Below are 13202 nucleotides of genomic sequence, written 5' to 3'. Positions count from 1 at the left end.
CAGGATTCCCCTGTTTAAATATCTCATAGTTTAGATTATTTTTAAGTGTAGGAACACCCTTGTTGGTGTCCAATGTTTGTATGTTCAACAATGTTGGGGAGGCTGCTCTCTGTATCCTATCAGTGGACTGCCGACCACCAGTTCGCTGACTTGCAGTAGTCCAAAATGCAGCTTCCAACCTAGCCAAGCAGACCACCACTCCACAAGTAAGTATCCTTCGAAAGATGCTGTGCATTTAAAACAGCTAAGTAATCCACGGTGCTAAAGAAAACGACAAAAGTTCAATGTGTGTCAGACATGTGGAGATATCTTTCTCCCTACATCATTTTCACAAAACACTGGCGGATACAGGGCACTAGCGACCATGGAAAAAAAGCAAAAAGGTACACAGGGAGTAAGAATATTAGGCCTATGAGTCCCCAAAATGATTTCATCATTCCTTTATGACTCAGGTCTTCAAATGTACTGAATGTTTCTTCATTCAGTAACAAGTGGCTGTATAGATGGCATAGTTGCCAGTGTGTAGCCTCTGAAGTGGGCACATAGACTCAAATGCAGAAGAATTTACTGAGGGTCGCGTATGGCAGGCCTTGAGCTGATAGATGAGGAAGGGGGTTCAGGCAGGGATGAATCCCCAAGTAGGTTGATGGTTCTGAGGCAGAGATTCCTGATCAGACCCGTAGTTCGGAGAGTCGAGTATGCAGTTTCAAAATAGCAGATTTGATGTCAGATTTGTCTTCTGCAGCAATGAAGACTAGTAGTAAACATCAACAAGCGCTGCCTAACATGGATGTTTATTGATCATATTGTGAAAATGTAGTTTTTCATCAGTTGCTGGGACTTTGCCAACCTTAATGTACCAGTGTAGCGTCAAATACCCTGGTTGTAAGGATCCATTTAATTTTCAACTTTCTGTGCAAGATGTGGATTGCACCAGAGAGTTTAAAGTCCCAAAGCAAACATAGGCATGGGCTTTGTTAGAAGAATAGAATTGAAACCTGTCCCATCCTTAAATGTTTAAAAGTTAAAACACATTTTTACTTCTCCATTTTGCAATTTCAGACATAGTTCTTGTTGTATGTTATGTTATGTGTTAATTGTTTATTTCTATAGCGCACGGCTACTCAAAAAGAGTGTCCCGGCACTTTATTGGAGAAAGAGACAAAACTGCAACATACTAACATAACACCAGATAAAAAGAACTAACAGAAAAGTGGGCCAAAGAATTCACGGAAAACCGGCTACTGAGTGAAAAGCCAAGTTTTAAGGCCTTTCCTAAAAGCCAGTAGGCTAGTGGCTCCCCGCAGGGCCAGTGGTAAAGAGTTCCATAACTGAGATGCCAACAGTCCAAAAGAGCGGCCTCCGAGGCGCGCTTTCTTTACCCGGGGGACAACAGCAAGGTGCAGGGCTTCCGACCTCAGAGACCTGGCCGGATGATAAAAGACCAGCCTCTTTTGGAGGTACTTGGCTCCCTCCTTGTGAAGAGCTTTGTAGGCCAAGGTCAGCGCCTTAAAGGCGATCCTCTTGCGGATAGGAAGCCAATGTAAAGTTGCCAGCAGGCCCGAGGCCCTGGAGCGCCTACTAAGGCCATGGTGGACTGACCATCTCATTTACCTGAATAAGACAATAATCTTGTTTCCGGGTTCATAGTATTCTCCTGTTTTAAGCTTGAAAAACACCATCTTAGATGATGTTTTGTTCAGTCTTCACTTCCAGGCTCTGGGTATTGGCTTCTGTCTGAATACACATCAAATACAATTGTTAAAGATACATGAAACTTTACTAATCCATGGGTTTGGGCTTAACAAGTAATGTGGATCTTATGTTTTATACTTTGAGTATTTTTGACCGATTGGGTATATGGTAAGTTGTTCAGTGTTTCATGTGGTATATTAGAAATAATACGTTTTTTATTGTCTTTGCAGAGTTTTTGATATCATGGCTGCTGTTGATAGTTTCTACCTGCTTTACCGCGAGATCGCCCACTCTTGCCACAGCTATGTGGAGACTCTTGCCTTGGTTGGGGCCTGTTATATGGCCAAAAAAGGCTTTCATCTCCTATGTGACTCCTATGGCCTTCTCAGAGTATACTTCATCCCACGGCTGGTGAGCCGTATTGATCTAGTGAAACATTATGGAGCATGGGCTGTGGTTACGGGTAAGAGGTTCAAATAAACAAATAACAATGTAATTTCTGAGAACATTTAAGCTTTCTGAGCCCCTCAAACTCTTCTGCTACTTAATGTTATTATCTGCTCCTTCATCTACACATTTATTTTTAAATCATGTTCATATCTGTTTATTGAAAATGCAAGTGGGTTTTCTAGCTTCTGATGTCATTTCCATTTTGAAAACACAACCGTTGTCTTTGCCATCAAAAAGCCTGGAACATTACTCGTCTCCATTCAGCAGATTGTAATAGAACCAATGCAGTGAGCAACTCAACAGAAAAGTGATGTGCTGAACTGTTTTATGTTCTCTTCACAGAAAAACAAGCATTGGCAAAATAGGTTTTACTTTTTAGCTGAAGTATTTGGTGATAGTTTAGCCTCTGTGCGTTGTTTGTTGGCTATAGCAATATGATAACAAGGAGTAAGCCTCCTTAACTAAATTAACTTCATTAGCATAGTTAAGCTGCATCCTCAGAGAAGAAAACAATTGATTCAGAATATGAAGTTTACATGTAGGTTGTGAATTTAAAGCTGATACACAGCAAACTACTGAATAGTAGATTGTTTTGACAAAAGGCCAGTATTTTTGTTGCATCTTTAAGAAAGTCTGTGCTTGCATACATCCTAACTTACAACATCAACCTACCAACCAGAGCTACCTACATATCATACCTACAATTCATACCTAATATAATTGCCGTACATTACCTTACCTACCATACCTAATCAAGCACACCAACGTATAATCCCTACTTACCTAACACACCTACCTCCTTACCAAGCCTTACCTACCATATGTACCAAGCAAAACAGAAATAAGGGAGAAGCTCTCTTGGTGGCAGTTAAAACACTATAAACAAGAACAGAGTATTTGTATCTCTCCATAAGTTCCAACTTAGTTGCACATCATCTCATTTAATTTCATGTAGATGCCAAAAAACAGGTATGGTTAAGATATCCATTCTTTATTTCTTGCTTAAAAATAACAAGGACATAGGCACAGCCAACGCATTTCGTCCTATAATAACCAGACTTCTTCAGGGCTGTTAAAAGACATACACATGACAAAGATTAAGCACCATACAAAACATTGATCAGCACAAATTATTAACATCAAATGCACAATAAAGCAACATACAGAGCAACCAACTAAAAGATATATAACATTATTGGCACAAGACATAATTAAAAACAGCTATGTCATTGTTTGAGAAAAACCAAACTTGGAACAGTAAGCCAACGTACAGCACCCCAATTTGAAAGTCTTCAAATAAATTGTTTAAATATAGGTTTCAGTTGCATGTTCTTATTCCTTGAACATACCATTGTTTCTCAAAACATTCCTATTAGTACACATTCATATTTATAGTTTCATCCAAGACATATCGAATGTTGTAACTCTGATCCACCATGTATTCCAAAAAACGTTTCTAACAGAACAGCAAAATATCCCATTGTTGGACACAACAAAATCTACAAAGGGGTTAAATAAAAACATATCTAGACAAGAGGTTCTATTTGCAAACTAATCAGCTTCGAAGGTGTAAATGAGCTTCCTGAAAGATTAAAGGAGAAAGTGGTTTAAACTAATTTAAATCCACATTCCTCCTTCAAAGGTGCAACATGCACAAAAGTATAATTTTTGTGCAAATAAAAAAAAAAGTTTTTTCTCTTACCATAAATTGTATCAATATGCCGTTACTAGTCATTTGAGAATGTTGTTACTGTAATTGCATCATTCCCAATAAGTGGAAAACAAATTCCTTCAAAAAATATTAAGTTAATATTAGCGTAAGTACCCAGCTCAGTGTTTCTCAGTTAAACAAAATATATCAGAAAAGAGTGTCCAACCATTGTACACTCAACAGTGCAACTAAATCTCACCTGTGAGTGAAGAGTAAATATTTGATTTAATCACCAGAGCTCCAAATTTACCTCTTACCAAAATCCTGTGTGAAAAAACATAAAGTAACAACCACCATAAAGCTTCTCGCTTACGTACAACACCTGATAGGCATTCCATATCATCAAAAAGCACATGCAGCAAGTCTTTTTAAAATACTTAACACCACAAAATACATTTCTTTTTGCTACAATATATATATATATCGTAATAATGTACCCTAAGAACATATTTTTTAAGGTATTGAAAGTATTTGAAGTCCTAAAAGTAAGAGTCTCTTAAGAAATACAAAGTAAGCAAACTGAATCAATGCACTCATTCAGTCAGAAATGTTACATCAAGCCACTGTTTGTGATTGCAAACAATATTCACCACGACTGCTCATTAACATACTTGTGAAAGCCTGCACACAGTTGTGAAATCCTCTCATATTTCACAACAATCGTATTAGAGCATAGTCAAGAGCAAGCATAGTCTTGCAATCCCGACATAAAGAGCTTGGCGGTAATCAAGCAACATTCATTCATACCCCTTCACATACCAAAGTTCATTCCAGTCTATCCTAGCATCACCGTTCGTGTACGCCATAAGCAACAAAGCTGTGTTCAGATTCACCACCATACTCCAAAAATGTACCTCCGATCAACTCATATGAAGAAAATCAACCTATTATATTTCAGTGCAAACACCCTTCACCCTGAATGCTGAGTAACACAACGTGAGAGCCTGCATGCAATCATAAAGATCCTCCCATGTTTCACAACACTTACATCCAACAGTAATCAACCGCACATAATCTCCCAACACTGACATTCCACGGAGCTTGGCATTCATCAAGCAATACTCACTCGTACACCGTCACTTACCAAAGTTAGGCCCAGTCCAATCTTACATTACTGTCGTAAACAATAAAGCCGGTTTCAAATTTGCCGCCATTTTTAAAAGAAAAACCTTTTTAATAATTTTCACTGTTTGAACACAATGAGTCAGTCGTTTACATAAAAAAGAACCAACATAGCACCACACTTCAGTAATAAATAATTCAACAAGTATCTCAAATGCATAGTTATGACAGTTGTCAGCAATTAACTTGCCGCCATTTTGAATGCTCATGAGATTATCCTCAATTCTTTCCAGTTGGAGAAAATCGCTTCACTCGTATCAAGGCGATTGGGTTTGCCATTGTGGAACAGTAACTTTGATCAAGTTCCTATTGGGTTGTGCTACATAATGTCACACGCTGCCTTGAGAAATATATTAAATACCCTCTCTAATGTATTATTTTCGCTGAGGAGCTGATGGTAACTTCCTTCCAACTTTGTCAATAAAGAAAAAAAAATCCACCAGTGGAAAAAAGAGCACACTAACGCTATACTCAAGTTCAAACAAGTTCCATCTCAGTCCTTGTAAACAGCAGCCATTTTGTAACAGTAACAGTTCGGATCAGAACAGCTATCAAACGTGTAGCGTACAATGCATTTGCATTTTCAAAACTCTACTACATAATTTTAAAATTTGTAATAAATATGTCTGTAATCTAACCATAATCACTGTATTGATTAGAATAATATCAAAAAAGTGTCATGCAGCATATATACATGAACTCCCTAATAATGTTGACTTAAACGGAGATTCACTTCTTCATATATAATTTATAGGGAGACACAAAAGCAGAAAACAGAAACAATGTTGAAATCCTAACCAAATGTATGGACAATCAATAAACACAATCCAATCCACACAGTGAGGTACCAAAAATGTGTAAGCAAGAGATCAAACTCCTGTTATTGCTCCATAGTATTGATTTCTTCACTGCAATATTATATCAACATATCGGCACCAGACAACAAAGGACCGTCTCGCCTATCACAGTTCAGCATAGAAGATTCAAGCCCGTCTTCAACAAGATTCTCAATTGACAGTCTAAGCCAATGTGTGATACAATCAGGGCATACAAAATTGCAATATTTGTTATAGCGAGTTTGGAAAAAGGCAACAACCAAGTGACATACTCCAGTATAAATTTATCAGGAAGAGCGGTCCTTAGCTTGAAAAATAAAATTTGTAGATGGAAAACATAGACTTAAATAAGTACTATGGCGTAGTTTTTCTCCAATGTCCAGCCGGACAAGGAAGTATTTATTTTCAAAGTTGTACAAGGAGTTGCGAATACGTGAAACAAGAATCAAACACACTGGGTACAAGCCTGTACCAAGTCAAGGAGAACAAACAATAAGGGGAAAGAATAAGGAAGGTTTAAGCAGGCAAAAGTTGGAGCAAGTGGCGGCTTACAATACAATGCAATCTTGTGCAAGCACAAACCAACAGTAGCTGCAATAAATATATACAGGTGAGCCATGCAGTACTGTTAAAACAGTCGACGTGACGTTTCGATCCCTAGCTCCTAATTTTAAACTGGGATCATCTTCAGGACTAATATTAAAGCTAATGCCTGAATTATTAGCAGCATGTGAAAATAAATAGGGGAAGAAAAAAGGAAAACATTTTAAACGGCAAACATTGCATATGAATTTAAGCATGTCATCCACTTATCCACGATTACATTAAAAGTGCACAAGTGAATCTTTAGGGACAGTGACAACCGTGTAACAAGTGTCCAGGTCGCATTACGAGTCCATGCAAGTGTGGCGCACGTGTCTGGTGAGTTGTGACAATCAACAGAGTACCATTTCGGACATGGTTGGGCCATATGCTTAGGGCAAGGCAGATGACTGATTCGCGGGGTGCCCGTCTGCAAGCAACCTAGGTCGTGTGGCTAGTGCTGGTGATGCCGCGGCTGTGGGGCAAGTGAACTGGCTAGTGTGGGGGAATGCCAGGTGCCGGATACTAACTGAATCTCCATCAACGGGCGAAGTCCGGGATAGCGTCTTGATAGAGAGCCTTACCGGAGACGGGAGTTATCTATCAGGATAGAAAGGGACTGTTAGGGGTGACGTTCGCGTGCGAGGGCGTGCGGTGGTCGCATAACCGGGCGAGGTATTTACCTTGGTTATCCTCAAACAGAGCCTAGAACGCGAGTGCGTGTGGTGGTCACAAACCCGGCGGGTGAGTTACCTTGGTTATCCTCAAACAGAGCCTGACACGGATTCTGTGAACTAGTGGACGGGAGGAAATCCTCGTTTTGGGAGCCTAGAAAACAAGGCAACCAGTGAGGAAGAATTGCAGGGAGATCGAGACATTCGTTCCGGGGACATGCAATTGCGACGAATTACCTGTAATTAATATTCAAGGCCCTGAGGGTTGGGTGTGCCTCGGAGAGAAAATAATTGAAAGCGGCTGTAGGATAAGGCAGTCCGCCTCGTATTGATCCTGTGGGAGTAAGTCAGTAAAGGGAATCAATACACGGGCTAAAAGATAATAGCGTTCAGGGAGGGAGTGGGTTAGGCAGGCATACCTTGATAGGATTGCGTGTTGAGCTTGGTCTCGGGCGTCTTGCTCAGTGGCAGAGGAGCGGAAACTCGGCGCGGGAGGTCTTTAAATGGCATGCAGCTAGTGAGTGATAAAAATGGTGAAAGGACTGGTCTCGATAGCACGTCTTGCGCTTGGGCGCCATTTTGGAGAGGTGAATTGGAGTGAGAGGTGTTTTGGTGAAACGGCGGCGGACATCTTTAAGGGGTGAAGGAGTGATCATGGTGAATCGTGTTAACTTAATAAAATTCATACAATTCATTAAGAACAACCACTAGTTATAAAGGATTTTCAATGGCAATGCAATATCTGTAATGAAGTAACATGAACAAAGTCCTACATAGAAGTGTTATGGGTACATTGAGCCCTTCGTTCACTTTTTCAGTTGTACGCCAGGGAGGCCAGTCAAGGAGGGAAATGCACCTATTGTAGGTTCACTATCACAATGATGGATAGGGCTCAGTGTGTTAAAGCAAACTAGTCCAGTCTTCCGATCTGTTTAGTCCATCTTGAATGGAGTTGAACTGGATGATTGACTTGAGTTCCTCTTTGTTCAGTAATGCTGCCATGTTGCCACCTCTTGGTGGTAATTTTAGTGCCTTGAGGACTGTCCATTTGAGGTCATCTTCCGTGTGTCTTGAAGCTGCATAGTGTTCAACAAGAGGGGCATTTGGGGTTCCGCATCGAATGCGGCTTCTGTGCTGTCCAATCCTGGTACGAATCTTTTGTGTAGTCGTTCCTATGTATACTTTGAGACATGGGCACTGAATCAAATATATTACATTTTGCGTGTTACAATTCGAAAAGGAGTGACTATGAACAGTGATGTTGTTAAATGTGAAGGTTTTTCCTTCTATTGTCAGATTACAAACGTTGCATCCCCCACATTTCGCGTGACCAACAATGGGGGACAGACCCCATACAACATCAAGAGTGGAGGCTGTGGGTGCATAGGGTAGTGTTGCCCTTACCAAATGGTCTTTTAGGTTCTTGCTTTTTTTTAAAGCGAAGATAGGTTTGTCAATATTGAGGATGCCATAATTGATAATGGGCCATTGTTTGAGTATTGTTTTCCTCAATTTGTGCGAAATGGGCGAAAATGTGGTGACGCATGCAATGCGTTTCAGGTCTTTTTTAGGTTTAGGGGTAAGCAGAACTTCTCTCGGGCAGTACCATGCTCGTTTCAAAGCATTCTTTACGATTTTTTGGGGGTTCCCGCGTTCTTTAAGTTTGGATGTTAGGACTGCTGCTTCCTGAAAATAGTCATTTTTACATGAGCAGTTACGTCTAATTCTCAAAAATTGAGAATAAGGCAAGGAATCGCGTAGGGCCCTAGGGTGAATACTGCTGTAGGCCAAAAGAGTGTTCTTTTCTGTAGGTTTTCGGTAGAGCCTGGTGAGAAGATGACCCTCACAGTGAAAGATTGTAAAGATGACCAGGTAAAAAGAAGCCTGGTGAGAAGATGACCCTCACAGTGAAAGATTGTAAGATCTAAAAATGCTATGGAATCAATGGCAGTAGTGATAGTTAATGAGAGTCCTGAACAATTGTTATTCATCCAATGAAGGAATTGGCGCAGGTCCTTGACGTCCTGTTTCCAAATGATGAAAATGTCATCGATATACCTGCGCCAAAATCCTATTTTGGCAAAGAATGGGTTGGAGGGTGTAAGGGTGACATTGGTCTCCAATTGGTCCATATAGAGCACCGCCAGGTTGGGGGAAAAAATAGCCCCCATAGATGTCCCCTTAATCTGTTCAAAGAAGTCATTCCTGAACATGAAAAAGTTCCTGGTAAGGCACAGCTCTAGAAGCTGGAGAATGAAAGTAGTAGGTACGGGGTGAGGACGAGGTCGTGAGTCAAGAATTCTTTGGATTACCAATAATGCAGATGTCTGGGGTATGTTTGTGTAGAGAGACTCTACGTCCATGGTGCATAGAGTCTCTGTGGCAGGATTAAAAGGATGATGTTCGATCATATTAATCATGTTCATTGAATCTCTGACATAACATTGAGTTTTTGGAACGAAGTCTTTGATGAAAAAGTCGACATACGAACCGAGAGGTTCAAGTATTGAACCGCACGCGGAGACGATGGGCCTCCCCGGTGGGTTAGTTGCATTTTTATGCACTTTGGGGAGTGTGTATATAATGGGGATGCGTGGACTCTTTACATTGAGAAAAATGAATTCTTTTTTTGAAAGGAATCCTGCTTCCAGTCCTTCATTTGTGATTTTATGAATAAGTGTCTGTATCTCTTTGGTGGGATTATGTGCAAGCCTTCTGTAATGTTCTTTGTTATTAAGTTGGCGTTCTATCTCTGTGGTATAGGCTGTTTTTTCTTTCCAGAACTATCCCACCGCCTTTGTCGGCGCTCTTAATTATCAAGGCATCATTGGCTTTAAGTAACTGAATTGCCTGTTTTTCTTTCAATGTGATGTTGAAAGGAATAAACTTCCTCGCTTGTTGGAGGCAAGAGAGTTCCTTCAGAATACCTTTTTCGAATGTCACAACTTCAGCAGGGATCATGCCAGCTGAAGGTAGAAAAATGGAAGGGGGACGGAACGGGGTATTGGCAGTTTGTTCAGTTTTTTCAAGCTAAGGACCGCTGTTCCTGATAAAATGACTAATCACCCGAGGTCCTTTGCTACCTAAAACGGGTTCCCTTGTTCACTATACTGATACTCCAGTATAAATGCACGGGTCTAGCAAATGCCAACCTATAATTACAAAAGTATAATGTTAACCCCTTCCATTACCAAACGGGCAGACCATCCAGATTGACTCACAGCTAATTACAAAAAGTGATGACATTCATGCTCTTTATTGAGGCCAAATTCAACAGTTCCTAAATGGGCCTCATCTTGCCGGAGTAAATTTTCACTGTATCTATTCTATGAAATTTAAAAGGACATTTTGCATTTCTATTCCATTCATGGGAAGACAGTAGGTATGATGTATCTCTATTTCAGCTGGCCCTATTCAAAATCTAAGTTTTCTGGTAGTACTACCTACAAACTCCTTACCACAGTTGCACACAATTGCATAAATCACAAACGTCATCCGTCAGTTGATAAATGTATTAGTTTTGTGATTTGCACTGGTGTTATAGTTAAAAGTGGTTGTCTTGCTCATGCCATATCGACACATGGTACATTTAGTACTCTTATAGAAACCACATGGTTGTTGAGGTAACCAGACCAATTATCTTGTTTTCTTACACGGAGACCTGTAACTGGGATCTTTACTATTGTGTCCCCTTCTGTATATCACACTCTGTTTATCCATAAGCATGGTTTCTAAACCAGGTACACTGTATAATAATCCACAATGTCTGTTCAATACCTGCCATATCTGATGACTAGAGGTATTATATATGGTGATGAAGGCCAGGTGACCATTTATCTTGTTCTTCACCTTTTTATTCCTAACAAGATATTCTGTCTTATAGTTGCTCACTCTTTTATTAATCTTGTAAGAGCTTGGAATTGTACCATCTTTGTACCAATTTGTTGTTCACAAGATCTAGATTAGACGTACATTCTACCTCCTCGGTGCTATTTCTTCTGAAAGGTAGCATCTCGCCAAATTGAATGGATTTATTAGTGTTGGTTGGATGCACACTTGTTGCCAATAGTGTGCCATTGCAGGCAGTGGATTTACGATATATTGAGCTTTTAATTTTGCTGTCAGTAATGTAAAGGGTCACTTCTATGCCAGCAATTCTTGTTTTGTGACAGTTCATAGTAAAATTGACATTTAAACCGTTATTAAGATATTCAAAATAGTCTTCCATTTGTTACTGAGAGCCTGTTCAGATGACAATAATATAATCTATACATCACCCCCAAAAGTGTATAAACTCAGTGCATCTGGATGCCTTTGGAAACCAGGCTTGCCCCTTCTCAAACCAACTCATAAAGAGGTCTGCTTAAGAGGGGACAAACCTTGATCCCATGGCAGTACCCTACAGCTGCTGGAGCCACAGCCCATTGTATAGAGAGAAATTATTACTCAAAACAGGCCAGCCATCTCCAGCAGCATCCAGGAGTGGGCGATTCATGCATCCTTTTGAAAGAAAATGGTCTTGAGCCCTAAGACCAAATACTTTCTTTTTTGCACGTGTATAAGCTCTCTACATCCAGAGTAACATACATCATGCATTCCAGATCCCATACAACATCTTTGAACTCCCTTAGGATGTTCGATGTATAACATACAAAGGATGGAAGGTTAAAAAAAAAATAGTTTATGGAACATATCTGCAAATTCAGAGATGTGTTCCACAGGTGATCTTATGCCCGCAGCAATGGGACGATCCAGTGGATTTGAAGCATCGGTGTGTATTTTAGGAAGCATATATATGCAAGGATATCTAGGATAATCCACTTTAACCCCTTCCACACTCATGACGAGCTGGGCTCGTCATGAAGTAGCCTCCTCGCACGCTCATGACGAGCCCAGCTCGTCATCTTGTGTGGGATTTCCGATTTCTCAGCACAGCAGGGGAATATGCTGAGCAGCCATGGGGTTAAGATACCTGTTTTCGGACGCCTGTATTCCAACTCAGAGTTGTCTTAAAGCATGGCCGGTTCTGACACCCAGAACTTTTAAAGCAAAGAGAATCAAACTCAATTAATGGGTGAAGGTGCTGGGCCTAATACGCAGTTCAAGATAAGCTGGACAAGGGAGGCTCATTCGCCCACAGGGAGAAGGAATCAAATCTTTCAGGAGTGGAGGGTTCAGGAGATAACAAACCTAGAGGGTAGAATTCCAGAAATAACCAGACCCTGGACCTTTCTCTGGAGGAAGGGGATACGTTTTACTCCCTCATTGACAAGCCAGATTCTACTGATCTCAGGCCCTAGATCGAGAAAGGATGAAGCCAGTACCTCCCTGTCTGAGGCGAGTGAAAGTAGCTTCTCCACTGCACTGGGGGCAACAGCCAAGCATTGGTAATAGCAGAAAAGGTCCAAAGGAAAACCAGCGACATGTGTAGTAGGAAGAGACAAAGAGCCCCAGACGGCAGCTGCTCTAAAATGGGAGTATACAGATACTCGATTGCTGCAGCAGGATCGCTGGCATGAAATCTCATTTGTCTATAAGGAGGCAATACACACTGGCATCAGGGTTGAACCAGGTGAACCTACATTAAAACTTATCTATGGCGTGATCAATGAGCACCAATCAGAAACCCGAGCCGGAGTGCCCGACTTTCTACTACACAACTTCAAGACACCCTAAAGAAGGTGTCTAAATCTTGTGCAGACATTGGGGAAAAACTCAACACCATAGAGGAAAGAACAACGGTAGTAGAAACTTATGTGGGGGTCCTTAAGTGACAAGTTGAAATTCAAGAAGGACAGATCTCTGAAATCATGTGGAAGATCGAAGACTTTGAGAATCGTCAAAGGTTGAACAACCTCTTATTCCTCAGGATAAAAGAGTGGGTTGAGGGCAATAGCATCAGAACATTTATGCTCTATCTCCTCAAAGGTGCCTTCTTAGAGCTTGTGTCCTGGGACTGGGAGACAGGCGTGCATAGAGTGCAGAGACTGCCTCTTATGCATAAAAAGCAGAGCCACTCTGATGGAGCGAATGAGAGCCATCCTGGAGCTTTTCTTGTCTACTTTAGGAATTTCCTTCTCAGGCAAGCTATCTTTGAGAAGGCGTGCCCGGATGCCCATTGATGCTTTAATG

General features: G+C 40.8%; 1 protein-coding gene across 1 annotated transcript in view; it reads left to right on the top strand.

Moving 5' to 3' along the window:
• LOC144797816 (inactive hydroxysteroid dehydrogenase-like protein 1) overlaps window positions 1-13202 on the top strand; it is a 78532-nt gene that overhangs the window by 5867 nt on the left and 59463 nt on the right. Inside the window, exon 2 of the mRNA XM_078668614.1 lies at window positions 1926-2158. Coding sequence (XP_078524740.1) covers window positions 1939-2158 — 220 coding nt within the window. The 5' untranslated portion in view covers window positions 1926-1938. The remainder of the gene's footprint in view (window positions 1-1925; window positions 2159-13202) is intronic.

Source organism: Lissotriton helveticus, chromosome 12 (assembly GCF_964261635.1).
Source record: "Lissotriton helveticus chromosome 12, aLisHel1.1, whole genome shotgun sequence".
Classification (NCBI taxonomy): Eukaryota; Metazoa; Chordata; class Amphibia; order Caudata; family Salamandridae; genus Lissotriton; species Lissotriton helveticus.
The sequence above is the reverse complement of the archived record's forward strand: the minus strand, read 5'-3'. Positions and strand labels throughout refer to the sequence as shown.